Source organism: Diceros bicornis, chromosome 38 (genome assembly GCF_020826845.1).
Source record: "Diceros bicornis minor isolate mBicDic1 chromosome 38, mDicBic1.mat.cur, whole genome shotgun sequence".
Classification (NCBI taxonomy): Eukaryota; Metazoa; Chordata; class Mammalia; order Perissodactyla; family Rhinocerotidae; genus Diceros; species Diceros bicornis.
This window is the reverse complement of record NC_080777.1, coordinates 26,297,932-26,322,361: the sequence shown is the minus strand read 5'-3', so window position 1 is coordinate 26,322,361 and position 24,430 is coordinate 26,297,932. Positions and strand designations below refer to the sequence as shown.

Here is a 24,430-nt window from a genome sequence, read left to right as displayed (position 1 = left end):
CTCTATCAATTCAGATGACAATATATTTATTTTCTAATTGTAAGCAATGTTTTCTTCATTTTTTATTTCCCACGACAAGGCCTCCCATTCTACCAAAGTAATAGCATTCTACCAAATGCTAAATAAGCCGACATAATTGGAATCTCCCCTAATCAGCGATTCTGGCTTCCCTCTGTCTATCAGAGAATTAAATACCAATGCATTAGAAAAATAACAAAGACTTTGAGGAAAATTTGAGCCTGGGTTCGTGTGGGGATGTCTATATTCTAGACTTCAGAAACCTATGAATTTTGGAAACCCCATAAAAGAAACCTTAGGAGTTAGGCTTAACTAAATTTTTCCATATGACAAAATATTTTCAAATTAAACCTATTCTTGGTGGTTACTGTTTAGTTTATGTTCTTGCAAAATTAAACATCCCCAAATTATTCAAAGGGAGAGAAATTTCTTTTGTTAACAAACAGGACTGGCCTAGCAAAATAAGGTTTCTGAATTCTCTCTGTTAGGAGGAAGCTAACCTATAAGTTTTCTTGCAGATAACTGCCCCATGCAGTAGAAGGCTTTTGGATATTAGCACGTCACTGAATGAATTGACCTATGGCACGTCCAAGTCCGTGACGTGAAGGGCTGTGTCGCAGCAGGGTTCTGAGCACCTATACTTTGGGGACTTTTAACAACATATATACTTGTTGCCATTTGGGGTTTGCTTTATTGCAGCCCTAAATGAACTCCAATTTTGGAGCCTCAAGTTACAATTTGGGAGCACCTCTTAGCACTGGAAGATGTAGTTTGGGGAGCAGTTTCCAAGGGGAGATTGTCACCCCACAGATGAGGAGAGCCTGTAACTGGTTCTTCAAGCAGCCCTCCTCAGGCAGGTACGGCCAAATATATTTGATGGATGTTGTTCCCAGGCTTCTGGAACCACGTAAAGCAGGGCCTGGGTACCAAATCAGAGAAGGATGGGCTTAAATTGGAAACATGCATTTTTGTCATCACTCTTCAGTACAAGGCACAGCAGCAAAAGTCCCACTTTTGCTGGAAGCCAGTTGAAATGTGAAAGGTCACACTGACCCCAGAATTGAGACAAGTTTCATGATTTGAATCAGGCCCTCGTAGAGCATAAAACCAGGTGAAGCTGGCGGCTAATCATCATCAAAAGAGGGACTGAAACCAAGATGCACGGGTCGATCTTTCTTGCTGCTGCTGAGGATAGACGACTGTGATTCCTTAGCAAAAGAGGTTTAGGGAGGGATCCTAAAAGGCTGGCAAAAGAAAAAAAGTCATTTCTGTAAAGCAAAACTTTTTAAAAAAATTCTTATTGTTAGTTGTTTGGGAGACTGAGAGACCTGAAACCTTTTGATTTATTTCCTGACAATTTTATTGAGAACACACAAGAGGCATGTATGGTTCATGTTAGTTCTACAGATGAAGTGATTTCTTCAGGTGGGTGGTTCTGCCATCACAGGGGACATTCGGAGGCACGGGAACGACATGAAGAAAGAGTCTTTCTCTGCACAAAACCTGCTCATTTTCCAAATACATCATATGATGGATGGGAAGGAGGCTAGGAGGAGTGGTTCCCGTCGTGGTGTGTTTGGCAGATAGGGTGGGAGGTGGAGGAAATGTTGCCTCTGCTGCCACCCCTCCCCCTGAGGCTCCACTTTATCCCATTGATAACAATAGGTGCTTTGAGTTGAGTGCTTACTTGCAGTTAAGGATTTCACACTGATAATTATCATAAGATGCTTCTGAGATAGACATATGATTCCATTTTTCAGCCTAAGTTGATGTCACCTGCATGGGGCAGATCAGAAATTTAAACCTGTGTTTCTTTGTCTCCAGACGCTCTTATAATGAGGATAAAAGTTCCTCTTTCAAGGAGCTGTTGTAAAGTTTACGTGAGTTATCATGCACGTACTGTAGCAAGACCTCCCTAAAGGATCCCTCATGGTCATGATCATGATCAAAATTATCGTTACAATGATGCCTTCTAGTTCTAAGATTACTGCTCACTTACCACCACTAATACTAATTGGTAATAATAATAATTTTGGCTGCCCAGGGCTGATTCTGGGCCCTACCCCTCTTAGCCTCAGATGAGAGCACCTGTTGAATGGAGGTAATTCTAGGAAGAAAAGTACGGACAGCTTCGACAGCTGATTTAAGTTAGACTCACTTGTCATTTTCTGCCTCTCTCTGCAGTCACTGGGGCTCCAGAAGCCACGTGAGAGGCCACTCTAAGGAGCCTCCTGTCATTCCTTGTAAACACACACCAGATGTGCCTTTCCATTGGTGCCCTTGGCCCAGATTCACCCGGACAGGAAGAAGGGAAGCTGTGTCCCCTTCACAACTGTGCCCCAAGGCCTGCCAACAGCTGCCCTGGGAGGGCGGTGGCCCCCAGCGCCACCCAGGGCCGTGTTTGGATTTAGTGGATCTTCACTCTTATTTCCCACTCTGAGAAATCAGGCATACATTTGTCATATTTTATTAATAATCTACTATTATTGTTACTATGCAGATGAATACTGCATAGTCCACTAGTCCCCAGAGCAGCAGTTTTGGAGGCAAAGAAATTAGAATCAGAGACACATGTACATTGCCGTGTCCCTCAGGTTGCCTCATGGCTGTGAATGACGTGTCTCAGTTATGGACTGCTGTGTAACACACGGCCCCAAACCTGTGTGGCTTCAAACACTGATTCATTATTTCTCTGCGACTCTGTGGGCTGATTGTGGGTTGTCCTCTGCTGGTCTCACGTGGGTCACACGTGGACGCATCCAGCAGGCAGGGTGGCTGGAACTGGCCCAGCTGGGCCTCCTTCTCCACATGGTGTTTTCACTCCAGGCTCCTTCACAGCATGGCAGCCTCAGGGCCGCCATCTAAGGGAGGGGAAAAAGCTGTGAGCCTCCTGTGCCCAGCGTCGTTTCCAGGACATTCTGTGGATCGAAGCAAGTTGCAGGCCAGACATGACTCGAGGGAAAGCAAACCGATTCTGCCTCTCGATGGAAGGCGTGGCACCCTTGCAATGCAAACAGGCAGCAGAGGTTCAGCTTACTGGGCCAGTCTGTAAGGAACTTGATGTGTTTGGAGCTTCCACATGGAGTCATTCATTTATTCAGCCTGCATGCATTCATTCATGCATATATTGGAGCATGCATTCCTATGCAAAGCCCTAAACTAGCCCCGGGAAGAGAGTGAAGAGCTAGATTAACTAGACATCTTCTCTAAACTGAAGGTCTCACCATTGACAATTATCTTTTTCTTCTTACTTGTGCTAATCCCAATAGCACCAACTTCTCCTCTGTGATTTTTTCAGTTTGTAATTTTTTAAACTCAGCTACTTATTTTTTTCCTCTGAGCTTTTTCTGTCTTTTTCATATAAACTTTTATTGAGAAGTTGTAACTCTGCTGGGACGCAACAGTAAAGAAAATGTCCCATGGCATACTCCACATGGAGACACCCGGAGACATCCATTTTCTTGAACTAACACGTAAAGGAATATTAGAACTTGAGGAAAAGCCAGAGATTAAGACATTAGGGTACAGAGCTATGACAGTTGAATAGCCAAAGCACCCAATGGGATTTTGGTCACTTTGGGATTTTGCTGGTGGCAGGCACAAATTTGAGCAATAGTCATTCATTATTTGTCCATTTATGCAGAAAATATTTATTGTGCTCTATGGGTTAGTCTGATGGAGAACATTGTAGCGAAAGAACAAAACAAAGTTCTTGTCCTGATGTAACTCAAATTCTAGTCAAGGAAACGAATGGCAAAACATGTCATTTGTCAAGGAGTGATAAACGGCATGGAAGAAAATAAAGCAAAGTCAAGGAGATTAGAGGAAAACAGCAAAAGAGATAGAGAGGGGTGGACAGTGAGGTCAGAGGAAAATCAAGATGGAATGGTGTCCCGTTGGACGGAAAGTATTTCAAGAAAGGAATGACAATTTTTCAAAGGCTGCTGAGTGGTCAAGTAAGCTGAGGACTGAGGACGGGCCATTGCGTTTGGCAATGTAGAGGTCATCGGTGACACTGACCTGAGCTATTTCATGGAGTGATGCAGAGAAAAGCCAAATTAGTTTGAACTCGAGAGAGAATGGAAGGAGCGGAAGGAGAGACGGAGAATACAGAAAACTCATTTGTGGATATTTGGCTGAAGGGGGTGCTGAGGAATGGTCTGGTAATTGGAGGGAGATGTGGGCCGCAGGAGAGAATTTTATATGATAGGAAATATGGCAGCCTGTTGGGTGCTATTGGATGTGATCCAGTACAGTGGGAAAACTGATGATGTGGGGGAGAGAGGGTCAATTTCTGGAATGATGTCCTTGAATAGTTGAGAAGGATAGATTGCTCTAGAACAGATTTAAGATTTCATGCCATTACACTTTTTGAGCATATATCCAAAATATATAGGCATATATTTTAAGTTTTTCCTTATATGCTACTTTGATAGCATGTTATATGCATTTCAAAGCATATATAAAATTCTAACCAAATCTTTGGAGAAAAAATATGTACATAGAAGGCCCAGTATTTTCTCTCCATACCCTGTAGATAGTCTTACACTCATACCCCTTGACGTGCATAAGGGTTCTGTCACTGTTTGACACTGACTTATCAAAAAGCTGTTGGAAGGAAAGAGCTTGGTCTTTTATATTTGAGAATCTGAGTTTTCCTTTTATCTTGTTTTCTGTCTAGGGAAGTGTCTTGACCTCAAGCAACCCCTTATAAAGAGCAATGACTTTAAATGTAACGCTTGAGATGATTTAGTTAAAAAACCTAATTCATAAGAAGGTTTTTCAAATGCTCCTAGAGGTTACTTTTGTCACATGTAATGACACAAATGCAAAAAATACTCAGAAAGGAGAACTACCACATTTCAATTTTTATTTGTTGACCTTGGATTGCCTTTTAGCCATAAGTAATTCCTGTGGCTTTCTCAAATCCATGACTGAAGGACAAACGTGTACATCTCATCATAGGTATACAACTAAAACCTTCCACACGTGATAGGAAGAGTGAGAAATGTATTCTATTTTTTTTTCCTGTAGTTTCTGTGTAAAAAAAACGCAGTTGCCAGCTAATGGGCAAACTAAAACAATGTTCCCAGGTTGCAGAGAGTAAAGAGTATAAATGACAGGACTGGAGCTTCTCCCAGAAGACACTGTCCTCGGGAAGATATTTTTGCTAATTACCAGGCTGAAATTACTGGCACAAAAACATTCTTCTGTGATTGTCTAACATAGCACAATAAAACAATGGTGTCGAGTTGAACCACTATGGAAGTCTTTAAGAAGGTCATAGGGGTCCTTCCCACAGTGTAAATATAATCCCAGCTGTAAACTGATATCTCCAGGTATGTCAGAAAAACACTGGAGGACAGTCCTCACGTTCTCAGAGTGTGGATCTCCTTCTCAGAGAGACAGAACGCTCCTAAATCAGCCTCTCCATCGCAGGGGGTGGCATCGTGCTCCACATCTCCACTCGAGAGCCCTCCTTCTCCTGCTGGCTTGGGCTGTAGGTTCCCTGAGTTGCCCTTTTGTTGGAGGCGACAACAGAAGCAGCAACCGCCAGAAAGAGGATCAACAACAAGGCTAACGTCACCAAGCCGATGGAGGTGAAAATGTTCGAGATCAAGTCACCTGCCAACTGGAAGGAATGAAATAATTGTGATGTGAATCATAGAACAAAGGACAATGGAACTCCCCTAGAATGAAAACCAACCAGACAATGGAGAAAGGAAAGTTTCTTTAATAAATGGTGTTGGGAAAACTGGACAGCCACATGCAAAAGAATGAAAGTAGACCATTATCTTACACTATGCACAAAAATTAACTCACACTGAGTTAAAGACTTGAATGTAAGAGCTGAAACCATAAAACTCCTAGAAGAAAATATAGGCAGGACAGTCTTTGGCATCAGTCTTAGCAGCATCTTTTCGAATATCACGTTTCCTCAGGCAAGGGAAACAAAAGAAAAAAATAAACAAATGGGACTACATCAGACTAAAGAGCTTCTGCAAGGCAAAAGAAGCCATGAATAAAATGAAAAGACAACCCATCAACTAGGAGAAAATATTTACAAATATCCGACAAGGGGTTAATTTCTAAAATATATAAAGAACTCGTACAACTCAATAACAAAAAAACAAACAACCCAATCAAAAAATGGGCAGAGGCTATGAACACACATTTTTCCAAAGAAGATATACAGATGGCCAACAGGCACATGAAAAGATGTTCAACATCACTAATTATTAGGGAAATGCAAATCAAAACTATAATGAGATATCACCTTATACCTGTCAGAATGGCTATAATTAACAAGACAAAAAAACAACAAATGTTGGAGAGGATGTGGAGAAAAGGGAACCCTCATACACTGCTGGTGGGAATGCAAACTGGTGCAGCCACTATGGAAAACAGTATGGAAATTTCTCAAAAAATTAGAAATACCATATGATCCAGCTATCCCAATACTGGATATTTATCCAAAGATCTTAAAATCAGCAATCCAAAGAGATTTATGCACCCCTACATTCATTGCAGCAATATTGACGAGAGCCAAGATGTGGAAGCAACCCAAGTGCCCTTCAACTGATGAATGGATAAAGAAGATGTGGTATATACATACAATGGACTACTTCTCAGCCATGAAAAAAGACAAAATCGTCCCATTTGCAACAACATGGATAGACCTTGAAGGTGTGATATTAATTGAAATAAGCCAGACAGAGAAAGACAAACACTGCAAGATTTCACTCATATGTGGAAGATAAACAAACACACAGATAAAGAGAACAGATTAGTGGTTACTGGACGGGAAGGGGGTTGGGGGAGGGTGAAAGGGGTATAGGGGCACATATGTCTGGTGACGGATAAAAATTAGACTTGGTGGTGAGCACAATGCAGTCTATACAGAAACTGATGAATAATAATGTACAGTTGAAATTACACAATGTTATAAACCATTATGACCTCAATAAAATAATTGGAAAAAAAGTAAAAGATAAACAAATTGGGAAAAATATTTGGAAAATATGATAAAAAAAAAAGAAAAGAAAACCAACCAGAGCACTGGTGCTACTTGGGACTGTAAAAAGAGCGAGGTCTTAAAAGAAATCCCATATCATGTGGAAATGACTATATATCTAGCATCTCAGGTCTAGAGTCAGGAGATGTGGCTTGAAATATCTCCTGTGTTTACTCTGTGTCTTAATTTCAGTGACTGAGGTCATTCGCGTGACATCAAGGGAAGAGGATGAACCCACAACGTATATTTATAAAATAGTTCTACATCTATAGAAACATTCACAATCTCTTGCCTCCTTTGTCAAAAGTTCTGATTTTAGACTGAAAGAATGGTTGTTTTACAGGAGAATTTTGTTTTACAAAAATATGGTTGTTTTCTTGGGAAAGGAAGCAAATTGAATTAGTTAGGTCTCATGGGAAAGCTCCCAGGGCAGAGGACGCTCAGCTATGTGCTGGTCTCACAGGCAGTTTCCATAATCATCACTTTGATTTGGATTCGATGTGACAATTGAATGGCTGTAAGCACACAAGAGCTTGATGCCGAACCAAACATCTAGAAACAGAAAACTGCAGGTAGAGGCCTGTCAGGAGGAGCTGGATCCAGGACGCTCAGGGGTATTATACACAGTGGTTTGTTTAATGTTGATTCCAACGTGTTTGCCAAGCACTTTTTAGCAATGAATAACATGAAGCTGTGATTTAGTTGCACAGAAATATTAAAGACAGGAAGAAGCACCATTTGAATTTTTAACTGGTTTTCAGAGAAATATTTCTGTCAGAGTAAAAGCAGCAGTGAGGTAGTTTAGTTCTCATTTAGCTTTCTCTGTGACCCATCGCCCACTACCTAGCCAATCTACTGTCACAGATGGAATCTTTGTTTAACATCCCAGGGGATTTTAAATATCTTCACTCTCCTTAGAGTTTTTTTTGTTGTTGTTCACTGTACCTTAATTTAAACCATTATATAATTAATATTATACTGTCTCTTTTCACAATGTTGTCTTGGATGTACTCACTATAAGCCGTGTTCAAATGTGGTTCATTAATGTGTTCGTTCATTCAACAATACTTATTGACTATCTCCTATGGACATTTACTGAGCTAGGAAATAAAAATACAAAGATAAATCAAAGTTTGAAATCTGGAGCTCAGATTCTGGGGAAGGAAAAAGAGGAGAACACACACATATACACATACACACACACAAATAATCACACTACATTATAAATGCATGTTATGATAGTGTCATAAATGAACTGTAATGGGGTGTAGGTGAAGTAATATTTGAATGAGGCATGTGATGGCTCTTTGAAGGATGAGTGGACATTCAGATATTTCAAGCAGGAAATTCTATTTGGATGAAACAATTTAAAATAAAAAGGGCCAGGGGATATAAAAGTTCTTAGAGTTTGGGGAACTAGTAAGACATTCAGTGTGACCAAAGGTATGGTCCATGAATGGGTAAGTTTGAATTGGGAAAAGATTTTAAAAGTTAGTAAAATATAGAACTATAAAGTAGATTAATCTTGACAAGAAATTGGAAAGCCACACAAAATTCAGACTTCGTCCTGTAGTCAGTGGGGAGCCCCCGAAAGAGTTGAAGCAAGAGCATCATGTGATCAGATCTGTGTTTTATTAATTTGGTAACATGATGGAGGATGGGTGACAGTGAAAGTGGGGAACAAGCTGGAGGTAGAGAAAATAGGAGTTCATTTTATTAGTCATGATAAGAGTTGACCTAGGTCTAAATTTACCAATGTGGTGAGGATTGAAGGAAAAAATGGTTGAGAGAGATTTCTGAGGTAGAGTCACTCCATGTCAGATTGTGTGAGGTTGGGGAGGAGCAGAGGAAAGATAAGGGTGGTTGATGACTCCACATTAGGTGACCGTGTGGACTGGGATATCATTAATTAGGATAGGGTGCATAGAAGGAGAAACAGGTTTGTGTAGGAGGACTATGAGTTCAGTCTGGGAAAAAAGCTAGTTTCAGTGTCTAGAAAACATTCACATATATGGTGCTAGTAGATAGAACTAATTACTCCCCCCTCTCCACTTTCAGTCAGCTGTGAAAAATTCTGGGTCACAACTTTTCATCCTCCAGCTGTTGGAGCTTTAGGCGTAAAGCATATCGAGTTTCGTAGACTTCAGTAGTTTTTGAGAAAAAGAGTTTACCTCAACTAGAGGGCAAGTTCTCCAGCCATAATATGTGGCCATCCTTTTGTGAGTAATTTCATCTTTTATCTGCAAAGATAACTGTGGGCTGGGAAAAATGAATAGAGCCATAGACTTGGCCTTGAAGGGTCAAAAATCTGGGACTCAGAAGGGCAGGTGGAATCTGACCAGCAAAAACCCTTGGTATCCTCTAGAGGCCTTTAGATAATGTCCACTCTTGTTACTAGATGTTGACTTAATCTGTCCAGTAAATTGTGTCGTCTTCAGGAGGAATGGCTGTTCTCCTGGATGAGTGAGTTGGGAGTGTCCACATCCACAGAGAGAATTGAGAAATCACTTGCTTTGCTGTTTTCTGAACTTTCCTGGGCTCTTCTCATCTGGCCTGAGAATGAATACTGGAGAAGCTAAAGCAATTAGACTCTCTCATCTGCTACCTTGTAACTAGAACGGGAGAGGGAACCGTGGGTGTAGGCTCTGAGTCCTAGTTAGAGCCACAGCAGAACCAGAGAGCTGATGTGCTTCACATATCTTGTGACCTGTGAGGAACCAAGACTTCTGTCTACAGAGGCTTCGCTGTTCTCAGAAATGTGGTAAGAAGGAAAGAACAGATTCAAGGCCTGAGAGGCAGCCCCTCGGGCTGTGTGATGAAGTGGTTAAGGCTCAGCCGATGGAGGCAGAGTCCTGGGTTTGATTCACAGCTCTGCCACTCACGTGTGTGAACACTAGCAAGTGACTTCCCCTCTCACAGACTCATTTTCATCACCTATAAAACTGGATATTAATATATGCTTCAAAGGATGGAAGTTATGAAACACAATGACTGCAAAATACACAAAGCATGGCCTAACGTTAGTTCTCAACACACAAAAATATTGGTAGCCATTAATATGCCATTTATCATTATCCCTAAATCTATTTAGTTACAAAAGATAAACCAGAACTCCCTCAATACCTTGCAATATGACCAAGGGAGCCAACCTACAAAACTGATATTGCAATTCCAAGCTTCAGATAAAGTTTTTGATGAAGCAGTTCCCCTAACCATATCAAATGGGTCATGTCGTTAAGCTTTGGAGTAAGGCTGAATGAGTTGGGTTTTGAAGTCGCCTCTTGAGGGCCCTTTGCTTTTGAATTCCCAAGGTTGAAAGGCGTTTTTTGCTCTGCTATTCTTCAACTGTGCTTAAAATACCCAGCACTGGAATGGATCTTTTGATAATGGAAACTGCTGTGACACATGAACTGATGGAGGCCTCCAAGGGTGGGACTGTCCTGAAAAGCAGCATGGATTTGAGGCCAGACCCGTTTGGACGGGTTGTGCTTCTAACACCGCACTTCTGAGTAACCTTTTTCTGAAAAGATGTACCCCCCGATTAATTAAAAATTGCATGTAAAATTATTTTTTTTAAATGGCTTATACTGCAATCTGTATTGTTATTATGTTCACATCTTTTTTAAAAGTACATTTTATACATGATTAAAAACTAAGATTACTTTGACCTCTATATCTACAGAAGAAAATCAATAGGTGTTTCATTTTTTTTTCCCCAAAGAAGACTCATTCTGAAACATTGACTGGTTATGTCCTATGTAACAGCCAAGGCAAAGTTACACTCTGGCCTTCTGAGGTGAAACTGTCAAAACTTATTTTGAACCTTCTTATTTGAGAGGATGCTGCAATGTGCTGGAACCATACATTAGCTTTTTTTCCTTAAATTCCAGAAAAGGAATTTGTTTGTGTTTCTTCTGAAGGGAGACTGAAAAGAGTATGCACTTGCTAAACACACAGAAATGGATTTGAATCCATTTTTGCCAGTGGTGTAGTGTACTAAGCTTAAATATGGGGATTTAATAATTCCCATCAAATGGGGATAATACTTCCCATATCTCGGAATTGTTCTGAGAATTGCGGAGTACACAGAGCTTCTCATGATGTGTAGGTGCAGAATGGGAACTCAGTCCTTGCTGCGCCTCTTGTTTATTCTCATGCAGAGTGCCCCGTCCCTGGCTGATTTCCCTGGTCCTGCTTGGGTTTTGTCACTCCTACCACCCACAGCCTGCCCTTGTGAAATGCCAGCGCTCAGAGCCGAGCTTGGGGACCGTGAGGCGCAGCCCTTATCACCCTCACCGTGCCGAGGTGGCGCTGGCAGAAGGTTGTGCAATCCGGCCCCTCAGGATCAGCCATTCCCTCACTAACTGATTGCTGAACAGTTCATCTAATTTTGAAAACACAAAATGAGCTGGCTTCTCTGGAAAGAAAAAGAAATGAGACCATTTCTGTCCTCAGCATCAGGATCTGCCTGTCACAATATTTAGGGCCGATGACAGCATTTGGGGGAACACGAAAACAATAAACACATCAGAAGGAGCCTGGGAAAAATATCAAGAACTACAAGATTTCTTGGGAAACTTGACCTCACATTTCCACGTGGAAGGAAGTGAAAATGTGAAAGCTTTGACTTAAAGTGAGGAAATTCAAGGACGGATGCTCCAGGTACCACCTTAGGTTCTTCTTTCTCTCGTGCCCGGGTCTTAGAAAGTTAGCAGGAGTATGTTTGTCGTTAAAAATGGCGGCAATGTTGGGGTGTAAGATTGGCTCCTGTGAATTACTTCAAATGCTTCTTAGTATTCGGTTGTATCAGTTATGTAGAAATATGTGGAGACAGTTTAAGATGGGAAGTTACAATGTTTGAATGTGCCAGTTAATTACAAGTTACATTCCAGCTTCAATATGTGAGTTTCTGAAACTAGTTGGGGAATGTGTGTGTATATTTAATGTTAACACAAGTAGCTAAGTAAGACCATTATGTACTATTATAAGAATTAGTGATTGATGGAAACTTTAAAGATGTTGTGTTTTTAAAAAGCCAGTTAGAATACTTATCTTCCATCTATATATCTAAAGCAAAATGAGGACATCTCTGTAACTCTCATCCCACAAATTAAAAAAAAAAAAAAAAAAAGAGAAAGGAATATTCCATATCTAAGACTGAGGAGAGCGGTTCTTGTGAATTACTGTTGTAACGAGTAGGTCTTCAGTTTGGTGGATGGTAAAAACCTCCCACACAGACCTCAATCCTTGAACTCTATCTTATCAGTGAACTGCTAGAAACAGCCGTTTCCATAGTAATACTGAATATGTACCAGAACTCTGTTTTTAAAATTAATATTGCTATGGCAGCCAATTTTCAACCATAAATACACTGTCCACTTTACAGTTATTCAGGGGAAAATAGCGTCCTGAAAAGCCAAAACAGAGGACGTGGGTGGTGTCCTGGCACATGAGGGGTGATTCAGCGAGATGCTCCTTTTACTGAATCAAAGGCTTAGTGATGTGAAGACCTTGAGGGTGTCACAGAGCCCCTGCACCTGTCCCTCAGAGTAGCAGCCCGCCGGCAGGCAGCAGAGGAGAGAGGGCGTGTCTGAGCTGCAGGCTGAGGAGCATTTTCTCCTTGGCATTGCCCCGTCTCTTCATCCGCTGCTCTGCTTCTCCCAGAAGAGAGCCAGGCTCTCGCTGGGATGGCTGAGAACCAAACAATGGTGGGCCCCAGCCCCTCCCAGGGCTGCATAAGACTGCACTTAGCAACCTTTGAAGTCCCTCACTGGAAAAAGAAGGAATCCGACTTAAAGTCTTCCACATTAATTCTCACCAAGCAATTACGATTTCTTAGAACTATACCAACTGGAGGTGGTCACCATAGCTAGGGATGGAAAAACTGGGCTCAAATGCGACAGTTCAGGGACCGCAGCCCTAGATGGTGCTGTCTTGGGACCCTTCCCCTACAATTTCCACATCAGGCCCTGTTGAAGGGGCTGGAATAGCTACTGTGGAGATTTGGTGTGGAAACATGGGAGATAAATGAGAAAGAGGGCCTGGATCCAGCATCAGCCTACGCATTTGGAATTCTAGCTCTAGTTGAAACCATCATCCTCTTTTATACATCAGCCCAAGCACGACATGCGTCCCCTTGTGGACCTTCAGGGAAAGAGCTCAATTATCCTGAGATTTGAGAGGTGCCGTGACAATGGTCACAAAGGGACACATTTATTCCTGCATTCGACGAATAGTGACTTAACACGCACTCTGCAAGCACAATGCTGGGTAGAAATACGGAGGCGAGCGAAACCGCCCCTGCTCCTGCTGGTCCAGGCGTTGGCTCTGTGATTCTCGCCCTGATGTCTCACAATCTCTTTCCCACTCAGGATGCCAGATTTTAGGCCGGAGCATGGATGCAGCCGGAAGTTTGGAGACACTGCTTTCACATTTTTCTCTCCTTAAGCAGGTGGTGTTAAGTGATATAATTATTTTCCTTGGAACACAAGGTCTTACTAATAAAAATTATCTCTCCCTGTGTCTCATACAAGAACAAAATCCCAGCAGCCCAAACTCAAGATTTTGTTATGTTTTTGTAAATTTATCATTTAGAGATAATAGCTACTATTTCTGCCGACCCTGGGTTGAGGGTTTCCCAGATGTTGTACACACAGAAACCATTTTAATTCTCCTAACAACCCAGCTAGGCAGAGATGATCATTTCCTGGCAGCTTCTCAGGGAGGCCTTCCCAATGCCCCTCTTCAATTGCAATCAGTTTTCTGTCTCCCCAGCACGTAGCGCCATGCGAAGTCTATGTAGTCCACGTGTGTCTCTCCACTGTCATGGAAGCTCCATCAAGGTGCACGTGTTTGTCCTCCTTGGTCCTGGCTGTCTCCCTAGCACATGGAACCGCGCGCATCCCACAGAGACACTGCAACGACCGCCGTTTGACAGCAGGCAGTTAGAAGCGAAAGAGCTTTGTCCAGCAGCACGCAATGAAGAACACACTCGACGCACACAGAGCTTCTCCCTCCCGGGATTCTTACAGAATGCAAACCTCAGCCTGTGGCAGAGGAGCTGAAGCAGCCTGCTCTGCTTCCCGAGGAAGGTGGGCGCCATGTCTGAGGTGCTGCTGGCAACCGCTGGTGGGCAGATAAGGAACGACCTGATCGAGGAGCCAAGTGGGCACGAAGACAGTTGGACATTATTCCGTTTTGTGACATTAGCCACAATGTCTGTTCTTACCTTTCCCTGCCCCTTATAGCCAGGATGGGAAGGTCATCAGGTGACGGAAGCGGAGCTGCTAGAGATGATTTAAACAGCACAAGCAGCAGCCAGGTACTGTTTTCCACACGGGAAACGCTATTTTGTCTCTCTTAGGTGAACCACTGGACGTTATCTTGGCCCATTTTGGTCTCAGACAAACTGGGTGCACAGTCCTACTTCCTTCCCCTTTCCTCTCCTTCTCTTTTTCATTCCAGAAACAGTAGTTGCTGGCTAAAGATCTCAAGAGTGTAAATCACACGGCACTGTGAGCCGCCAACACCTGTTTGTCAGACCTGACGCCCTCTCCCTCGTCATTGCTCTGCACGCGGATCCGTTCATAACCAAGTCCCTGCCTTTCTGCTCAGAGCTCTCCCTTCTGCATTCCCACAGCCTCAACCCGGTTAAGACACTAACCGTCTATTACCTGTGTAATTAAACTGCCCTCTAGCCATTCTCTCTTCCCGTAGAATCCACATCATCCAGTCAGCCCTACAGAAAAAAAATGACCTTGCTGACCTGGCTTGGAAGCCCGTGGAAACTAACTATACCAAACCTACCCATATCAAACCTAAATTGCTAAGTTTCAAGTCAAGCCTTTTATTATATTAATGCGCCTCCACTTCCTTGTGAAGGTTATCGTCAGTTGCAGCGTAACGAGCACCCCGCATTCCAGCACAGCAGCTCTCTTCACCTGCCCCTTCTCAAACAGGAATCATCTGCTCCTGCCAGCACCCTTTCTCCATGTTGAAACAGGCCATCGACTCAGTCAAGCCCCATGTGACTCCACGCCCAGTGTCTCCTCTGTGGCAATGCCCGGGGCTCCTGCACGGCAGGTAGCGTGCACTTGAACGTGCTGCTCTCGCTCATTGCCGGTTGCGCCAAAATCTACTCTTCCCCCTAGGATTGTATCTGTTTCCTCTGGAACTTTCCAGTAATACAAAGTGCAGTGCTCTGCATAAAAGGGTTGATCAATTGTTATTGACTCACACCCTTGTAATGCTCATGGCTCTGTTTAACACATTAGTAAATTGTTCTCAGCTGTAAGAAAGTTCTGTATAGCCCGGAAAGTTTACTAGTGGTGAAATTCATTCACTCATTTGTTCATGCATTCATTCACTGACTCAGTAAATTTTTACTGAGTACCTTCAAAGTTTCAGACAGCATATGAGGTCCTGGGCATATGGAATTCAAGGGCATAGTCATTGTCTTTAAAAAATTCACTGTATTGTGCTGGTGCCTGGGGATTGGTAGTATAAACACCCACAGTCCCATGAGAGAGGTGCTATGTTAGAGGTGAGTGCAAAAGAAGGAGAAGGAGGAAGGTGGGTGGACTTCATGACATCCCTTAGGTTTCTCTAAGGAAGTGGCTGGAAGAAGGACGTAAAGAAGGGTGTTGAAGGCAGAAGGAAACACCGTGATCCAGTGGCAGGAGAACAAGAAGCATGACTGGTGCTGGGACACTTCCGGCCTGCCGGGGGAGTTTTCTGGAGGGGTAAGTGCTTCTGTAGAGTCACAACTGGAGAATGGAGAATGTGGAGTAGCAGCTCGTTTGTCGGAAAAGCGTTTACCCAACCTGGGCATGTAACGCCCCTAGACTCCATGCCAGGAAGCTTGATTTCCTCTCCCTGCCATGAGCAGTCACGTGAGCAAGTTCCAGCACATTCTCTGCTGGTTCTTTCCTAGCACATATGACCTATACCCCTTATTAGAAACATATCAGCTTCAAATTTTTAGTTCTCTTTCTATTAATATGTCGAGTCCTCTACCAACCTGGGTTTTGTAGGGCAGAAAAGGATTTGAATTTCTTTATACCCCATCGCTGTCATAGTCTATAGATTTTAGAAGGTGATTGATAAATATGTCGATTGATTTTACACATAATTTCAAAAGCAAGAGAATATTCAGCAAATGAGTTAAAAAGGCAGTGAGACTTTTGAGATTCAAAGATATTAAAAAGACATGACAGCCAACAATTAAATGCAATTGATTGTATCCTGGATCAAAAAAATCTATAAAGGACATTATTGGGACAATTGGAGAAATCTGAACAAGGGATGATGATAAATTTCTTGAATATGATACTAGTGTTGTGGATGTAGAAGGAGGTCCTTTTACTTAGGAGACACTTGCTGAAATATTTAGTCATAAAATGTTATACTGTCTGTAAACCACTTTCTAAAGACACAGCAAAAAATGTATATATGTAGATAGAAATAAGCAAAGGTAGCAAAATGTTAAAAAATTGGTGAGGCTGGGTAAGAGCACACATGTTCATTGTACTATTTTTTAAAATTTTCTTTAGGTTACCATTTTTTCCAAAAAAAAAAAAACTTGGGAAAGTAATATTTTTAAAAAAGATTTTTACAATGAAAGTAATTCCTCTAAACCCCAAATTTTCAGATCTTTCTTCTTCCACTATCCCTTCCTCTGTGATTCCAGATCTTGCTGATTTCTCTCTCTTCTATAATTTTATTGTCCAGTAAATCTTGTTCCCATGGTCTTATCTCCCCTACTAGACACTAAGATATTCATGGATCACGTCAAATGTTCGTTTCCTCATATATTTGGTCCTAACTCCACCTGCTAGTGCCTCGCACACCGCCAGGTGCACAGTGGGTGTTCATGGACATTCTCGTAATCTACTGGCATCATCATTCTTGACCTGAGAGCTATACCCTGGCTCTTTTCTCACTCAGATTTTCTTCTTTCCAACTTTCTTCAGTTGGTCAAAAGCTGCTATTAATTCATTCTCACATTATGCAGGAAAAAGAATGCCGAATCCCCGACATCCTTATGGCTTATCACATAGCCTTTGGGCAAAGGTAATCTAGTCTGTGTCATTGTATTTATTGCCCCCAAATCAAAACCAGTTGCCAAAGTAATGAAGGTCTATTGGTTTGTGTTGACTTAATCCATGTCAGAGGAGCTTTAGGGGCATATAAGGATAATTTGACCAGCAAAAGGAAAGCCATAAAAATGATCAAAAAGCCAATAGATATGCTGAGAACACCAAGCTTATTTTACTGAGGATTTATGGCCAACTTATCAGAAAATTATTTGGTCCAAGTCTACATTCAAATAAGTCCCTCAGTAATTCAGCAGAGATTCCAGCCTCTGAGAAAAACAGCCTCCTATAATGAGATACCCCAGTAACCCCTAACTTGCAGCACATGTAGTTTAATTTTCAACAGTTGTGGGACTGCAGTAAATCCAGCTTTTGAATAACTAGTTCCACTCTTACCTCAGACCTGCCTTAAATTCCCAGAGCACGAAGGGCCCACTGCATCGTCGCTTCTGACATACCTGCATGGGTGTTTCTCAATCACATCGTGCTTCAATATCCGACACACCCCAGATGGCAGCAGTGCCAGCTCCGCCGTGTCCCGGCAGAAGAGAATGCCGTGTCACCAGGCTCCGCCACGCTACGTCAGTTGTGCCCCAACTCTGGTGGTTGTATTTTATTGACCAGACTCAAATTGGCTTCCCCTCGTGTAAGTGATAAAGTGTGGCGTCAAGTCACCCACGTAAAAATATATTACTTTAACTTTAACAGCTTGTCATTGAAGCCCTTGTTTATATAATCTATTGTGCCATTTACTCGATTCTTATTTTAAAAAGCCAACGTAGAAATAAAAACTCTTTCTCCCAGTGTTTTATTGATGAATGTCTATACCCTGCACAGTCTCTTAAATAATCTCAGAAGTAGCTATTTCTTTTGTCACTGTCAGTTTACATCAAATTATTAGACTTTATTTTCAAATTCTGCCTCGTGGAAGATGAAAGACACATAGCTGGCTTTAATGGGAATCCTATTTCTCTCTTTAAAACAGCTTGAGACTTGGTTTGTCTAAACAGAGAAGGATCCTGCCATGCTGAGGTTGGTCAGATCTCAAGTGGACGTCACTAAAATCTACGAGCTTGTCGCAACTGAAAACACCAAGGTATCTTACACCCAGCAAAGAGAGAAACCTTCACATCGTGGGGATTTATTAAATAGTATTTAGTTTTAGAACTAAAGGGTTCTTTCAGAAGTCAGGGTTTGAAATTCCAAATAAGCCATTTAGTAAAAGTCTATAGGTTTTCAAGTTGGCAAGATTGAAAAAACAAAACAAAAACCTTATGTTTGACTTTGCTAACTGCCCACCTTAATGTCCACAAACACTCCTAGGGAAAAGGACATGTTTACATTAGTATGGAGGAATGTAAAGACTTCCTTCTTGGAGGGACAAAAATAAAGGCTAACAGCATTTTCCTATTAGTTTAAAAATACTGCTGGACTAAAATTGCCCTATCTATATGTATAAATTTAGCATAGAATTTAACAGCCTATTATAAAATTAGATCAGACAATATAGCTGAGATGGCTATTTTATACTTTTGGACCTCTAAGTCTATGTATACAGTAATTACGATATTTTCAATGTCTGCATTGCCTTTCGAAATAATAGTTTAGGAGATCCTTGCCCAAGAAAATACAAGACTTAGAAGTGCCAGGAACTCTGTTCCTTCCCTATAAAAGGGTCAAAGGATGAGTGGCATGAAGACTCCTCTTCTCTGTTCGCTACTGACTAACTTTTAGTGACTGTTTAAATAAAATGAAGATCAGATTCTGTTCCCTACCCAGTTCAGAGACCGATTTAAGAAGAAATGAGATAACCCACCTAATGTGTTTAATTATATTTTAGTTCTATAATTTGCTATTAATATTCTCAAAAGGTAAGTTTTTTCTCTGGCTAATCTTTGTTGATTACTGCATTTTCTCATATTCTGTGTCATGTTGACATATGAATTATTTATATTCTTTTTTTTCCTGAATTTTGAAGTAATCGCTAAAAGACTATTCCCCTTACTAACTTAAATAATCTGAAACACAGGGAAATTTTGTTTCCTAAACTCCCAAAGAGACTTGGAACTGAGAATTCAAACTATAAACTAAGCCTCTTCGATGTTGTCGAGCAGAAAAATTTCTTTTTCCCATACCCCAGAATAACATTCCTCTCTCCCCCTCTTTAAAAAAACATTTCCCTTGGGTCTATAACTTTTCTATTCAATATCTCCATTTAGATTACTTGTCCTCAGGGATACGGCTGTGCTAAGAGCCTCAGGAAGAAAACCGTGATTAGTCCCTAGGCTTGCAGAATCCTCCCCAATTCTGTTTACAAGGATTGATGCCAACTCTCCCAACGTGCTCAGTGCTCGTGTTGTTTTCAGGGTCATTCTGCTTGCACAGCACAGATTAAACACACAGCCTCGGTATTTTCAGTGTTGTGAGGAGAAGCATTTACATTCCACTGACAGCGTGGGGTGTAAAAAGAAGCCATCTGTTGCAATTTAACAACACGAGGGGCAGCTACAACTTCGAGAAGAGACGAGGAGCCGCAGCATAGCTTGGCTCAGTCCCAGCGCTCCTCCTTGTGTGGAAGACCCGGCGAGAAATCACCTCCACGTTAAAATGCATTTTTATTCTTAAGCGTTCTTAGAAGCTGGTCCCCTGGCCAATGGTTTCTTTGTTCCCTTTTATTAAAATTTCTTCACTACTATTTTTAGGGCTCTTTTCCTAGTCTCAGGAACCTGGAATAAATATCTTATTTCTACTACAAGGGTGACAACTAGGTCTTTGATTATTTGTGCATCTCCCCAGGCAATTAATCTTTTCGATATTTAGTTCATTGTCTACAATGAGATTATCTGTAAAATACTTTGAAACTAAAAGGTGGTACATAGGGAGAAAGAAAAAGTAATTAAAATCTGAAGGTTTAATGTGGTCCTGGCATTCTATGTGCCATCCCATTTTAATCTTCACGACAATCTAATGATACAGAGATTATTGCCCTTATTGAAAAGATGAATTTAGCAATTTGTCCAAAATCACACAGCCAGGAAGCAACAGACCTGGTACCCAAATTGTCAGAGCTTGTTCAGTTATGCGCAGATGCATCCGAGGTAGAGCATCATATGGAGGTAACCCCAAATCCACCCTTAGCTCCAGCTATGTTACCCTTATTTGACATATTTACACACTGAGAGATGTGAGTAACAATGGTTATTTTATATTTCAGGTCTCTTGCTACGTACAGTGCTTATATAACCAGCCAGGCTTCCCTGCTTATCGATGGTTGTTTAACTTTTTTTAGGACTTTGCATGTGAGAATAAGCTTCAATACAGTAGGCTGATGGGTGGGAGAGTTTTGTCTGTGGGTTCTAGGAAGGTGCCTAGCACACAGTAGGCGTCTGGGAGGTAGGCTGTCTCTATAAACAGTGCCGGCATAGACGCTGAAAAATTCAGCGGGAGAACAAAGAAAATGACCCATAATTCACAACTTTCAGTCCTATGCTTTTAACAGCCCAGCATGTCTATCAAGAAATAAAACAACTAAACAGCGCAGAAAATCTCCCAGGGTTGTTGCTTGCATAAAACAGCCATGTGCTACCCTCCAGTCTTAACACGACGTTAAGGCGACGATTAAGCAGGTAGCTGTTTCAGGGCTTCACAGTGTCAGGAAACAAGGTATCAAGCCCAGCGACTCCCTTCTCAGGTGCAGCACTTCGATTGCAGCCACGTATTGCTTCCAACTGTAAATATTAACGGTGAGGAAAAGAGAGAGCTCTTTATTGGCTCCGGGCTGCCTGAGCTCAGCATATTACATGACACTCTGGCATTATTTGCTGAGATGTAGATAATTGTACTTCTTGTTAACAAGTTTCCATGTAGTTTTTACTCCATCAGCAGGTTCTTGAATCAATGCCTAGATTAGGTTTGACTAACATCAGCACAATTTGACTTTGATGGAAAGTTTGAAATTTATAGTTAAAAATTGTACATCCATTTGCTAATTTCCAAGTACAAGTAGCTAATTCTTTTGGATGCCATAGCCTTTATGCCTGGTTCCCAAACTACATTGATTCCTTTGCCTCTGACTGAATGAGGGAGACTATAGTGTTTTTTAGGACACTGGGGAACATTTAGGGGCGAATAAGGAGGCCTTTCCCATTTCACCCATTGCCCAAGGATTTCAGGTTTCCCTGAGCATAGGAGAACTGCAGAATTGTTTTTATACTCCTTTTGAGACACTAAGTTTCAAAACCATTATATAGGAACTCCTATTTTCTTGCAGATGCAAGGAAAAAAAATGGCCTCAATATTATTTATGTGAAAACACGTGCACATATTTCACTCTATATAAGGTAGATAAGTATTATTTATAGTGCCTGAATTTAATAAATGCCAGTTGATGAGGATGGTGACACGGTAGTCCCTAACACGCACTTAAGGTTCTCATTGCAATGGCACATTACTACCTATAAAAAGTCGGATGCAAAAAGGTTGTCTGGCACCACCACCCAGGAAATCAAATAGACAGCATTACATATGTATAAAATTTTACACAGTCTTACTATTGTTATTTATAAGAACATGCTTTTAATTTGTGTAGCAAAAATGCTAATTGGCATATTCTCAGCCATGGACTCCCACAATTCATGGCATGCTATACTTCTGTCTTAATGTGTGATTTCAAGATCCTTTATATGTGTATTTCAAGATCCTGTTCTACATTTGGAAAGCTGTAGTCAAACAGAATATACTATCTTTTTCTCTTCTTTCAACTTCAGAGTTCATGACACATCGTAGGTGCTCAAGTTTTTTTGAACTGAATTGACAAAGTAGACGGCATTGTAAAACCAATGCAAAAAGAAACTTCTTGACATAAATGATGAGTAGCTCCTGATATAGCCAGGTGAGACTTGGCATATTTGTCAGGAGGAGAGGAAGGCTCTATAGATTTGTGCATCAAGCCCAATCTGGGCCTCTCTTTTAACTAAGAACTTAGTAGGAGCTTGTAATTCTGATCTCAGTCTGTGATCATTGGAACGATTCAATCAGTGAACAAATCCTTAAAAGGGAATTGAACCAAAGATGGTGTCCTCGTTATACCCCGCTCTAGCTAACAGTGTTATGTGAGTGAATATGCGGGACACAGCCTACTCTTCCCTCACAGTATTTGCCCTTATGTAAATGAACATCACTTCATGGATCTCATAATGCGCCCCAGGCTCTTTACATCCCAGAATGTCTCTACAAAGGTGCACATTTTCCTCCTCAACAGAGCAATGGCCTGTACTTCCCAACCATGGTGAGAGTCCTGCAAAATACTCCACCATTTCTGTTTCAAGGCAGAAGACTAATTATATGCATCACACAGAACCTGTGCGTCTTCAGTGCCCCCCACAAGGCGAATGTGAAGCTCAAAGTCATTACTTAGGGTTCTGCAAACAAATTTTTAAATCGGGTTGCATATATTGGTTTCTATAATTCAAGAGCATTTATATTGGTAATTAAGTGGTAATAGAGTTATACCAGCCCAAATGCACACAACCTTTAACCACAAGAAGCTGCAAATTAGGATAATTTACATACTGCCAGCTGTGAACATCTTTAGCATTCACAGGACTTAATGGTAAAAATAAATAGATACCAGATCCCATTAGGTCCATAGAGCATATTTTACAATCTCTTTCCCATTTACATTCTTCATTTGCTCCCTGGAACTGTTCTTCAAAAAATTCCACAGAGTTCCCTGGCTATAGTTTGTCTCATAAAAAACTTGTGTTTTTGTAAACTACATGGAATGGTACCTATATTTTTTTTTTAATTTTTTTTTATTTGTTTATTTTTTTCCCCCAAAGCCCCAGTAGATAGTTGTATGTCATAGCTGCACATCCTTCTAGTTGCCGTATGTGGGACACGGCCTCAGCATGGCCGGAGAAGCCGTGCGTCGGTGCGCGCCCGGGATCCGAACCCGGGCCACCAGCAGCGGAGCGCACGCACTTAACTGCTAAGCCACGGGGCCGGCCCGGAATGGTACCTATTTTAAACAACCATTTTATAATTAAGAAGTGTTAACAATTTTCAGTCTGCTTAAAAACAATCTCCAAGTGTCGCATTTTACAAATTAGGAAATGGAAACCTCAGATTGTATATTGGAGGAAAAAACAAGGATTTGAGGTTAGATGAACTCATGACTCTAAGTCACTTAACTTGTTTGGGCCTTAGTTTTTGCATCTGTAAAGTGGAAATGGCAGTACTACTGATGGTTAGGATGAAGTGAGGTACCGCATGGCGGGCGCTTTTGGTCGTTGGGTGGATATAGCTCGATATCAGAGAAGGCACGGCTGTTGGCAGAAGAGGCACCATGAGAATCCTGGTCATCTGAGGCCTGACCAGTGGGGTTTATTGTGCATCGGCTCTGACTCCTCGTGGCCAGTTAATGGTCCACTCTCAGAACCTTCTGGCTTCCTTAGCTCTGAAGATAGATTGCACTAACCACAGAAATGTTCCAACCACTCCTGCGTGGTATGGGGTACATTTATATTGATCTGTGCAACTGAGACCTTTATTAAAATGAGCAAATATATTTGTTAATTTTATGTACTTTAAGATGACGAACAAGAACAGCATCAGTCTACTGCCTCAAAGACTCTTTTTCAGTGGTGCTGCTCCAGGGAATTTGCTCAATTTTGTAGTGAAAGGAGACTTAATCTGATTATACTCGAACCTCCTCAGACCAAAACTTGTCTTTGGTCCTTTGAGAAAAAAGAGAGAGCATCAGAGGCCTGAAAATCCTCAATTAATGAATAAGAACTTTAGAAAGATTCAAATTAAGTAAGAAAAATGCTTACAGCAAGACTTAGTAATAAAACTATGCCTAGAGAAAACTCTTAATTAGAGAAATCAAAAATTGGGTTAAAGAATATGTGCTCTTAATAAGCTGGTTAAACGCCCTGCCCCCAAATCTACTCAACAGAAGCTTCCTGCCTGTGCAGCATTATAAAAAAAGAATTTCTGAAACAAGGAACAGTTTGTATCGATTTGGGTTCCAATAGGAAAGAATAAGTCTAAGAACATCAATTGGGGAGTTTTCATTAATCAAATAAAACCATCATTAAAGAAAGAAGCTACCATCTTTGGTATAAGGTCCCTTCTAGTCAGAAAGGGAGTGGCAGCCCACATATAATAACAACATATAGGAATTAGTTTAGAGGAAAACATGGCACAGGCCGAAATCACGGAATCATGGAACCACTAGTCCTTCTCTGGCTGGATTTTATCAGAAGATTGGGCAATTTACTCCATCATCTAGCCCTACCTG

The 24,430-nt window shown here is 41.4% G+C and overlaps 1 protein-coding gene across 1 annotated transcript in view; it reads right to left on the bottom strand.

The window, feature by feature from the left end:
• Positions 1-5,434: 5,434 nt before the first annotated feature.
• Positions 5,435-24,430, bottom strand: part of CRB1 (crumbs cell polarity complex component 1) — a 202,575-nt gene continuing 183,579 nt past the window's right edge. Inside the window, 1 exon segment of the mRNA XM_058533903.1 lies at positions 5,435-5,650. Coding sequence (XP_058389886.1) covers positions 5,435-5,650 — 216 coding nt within the window.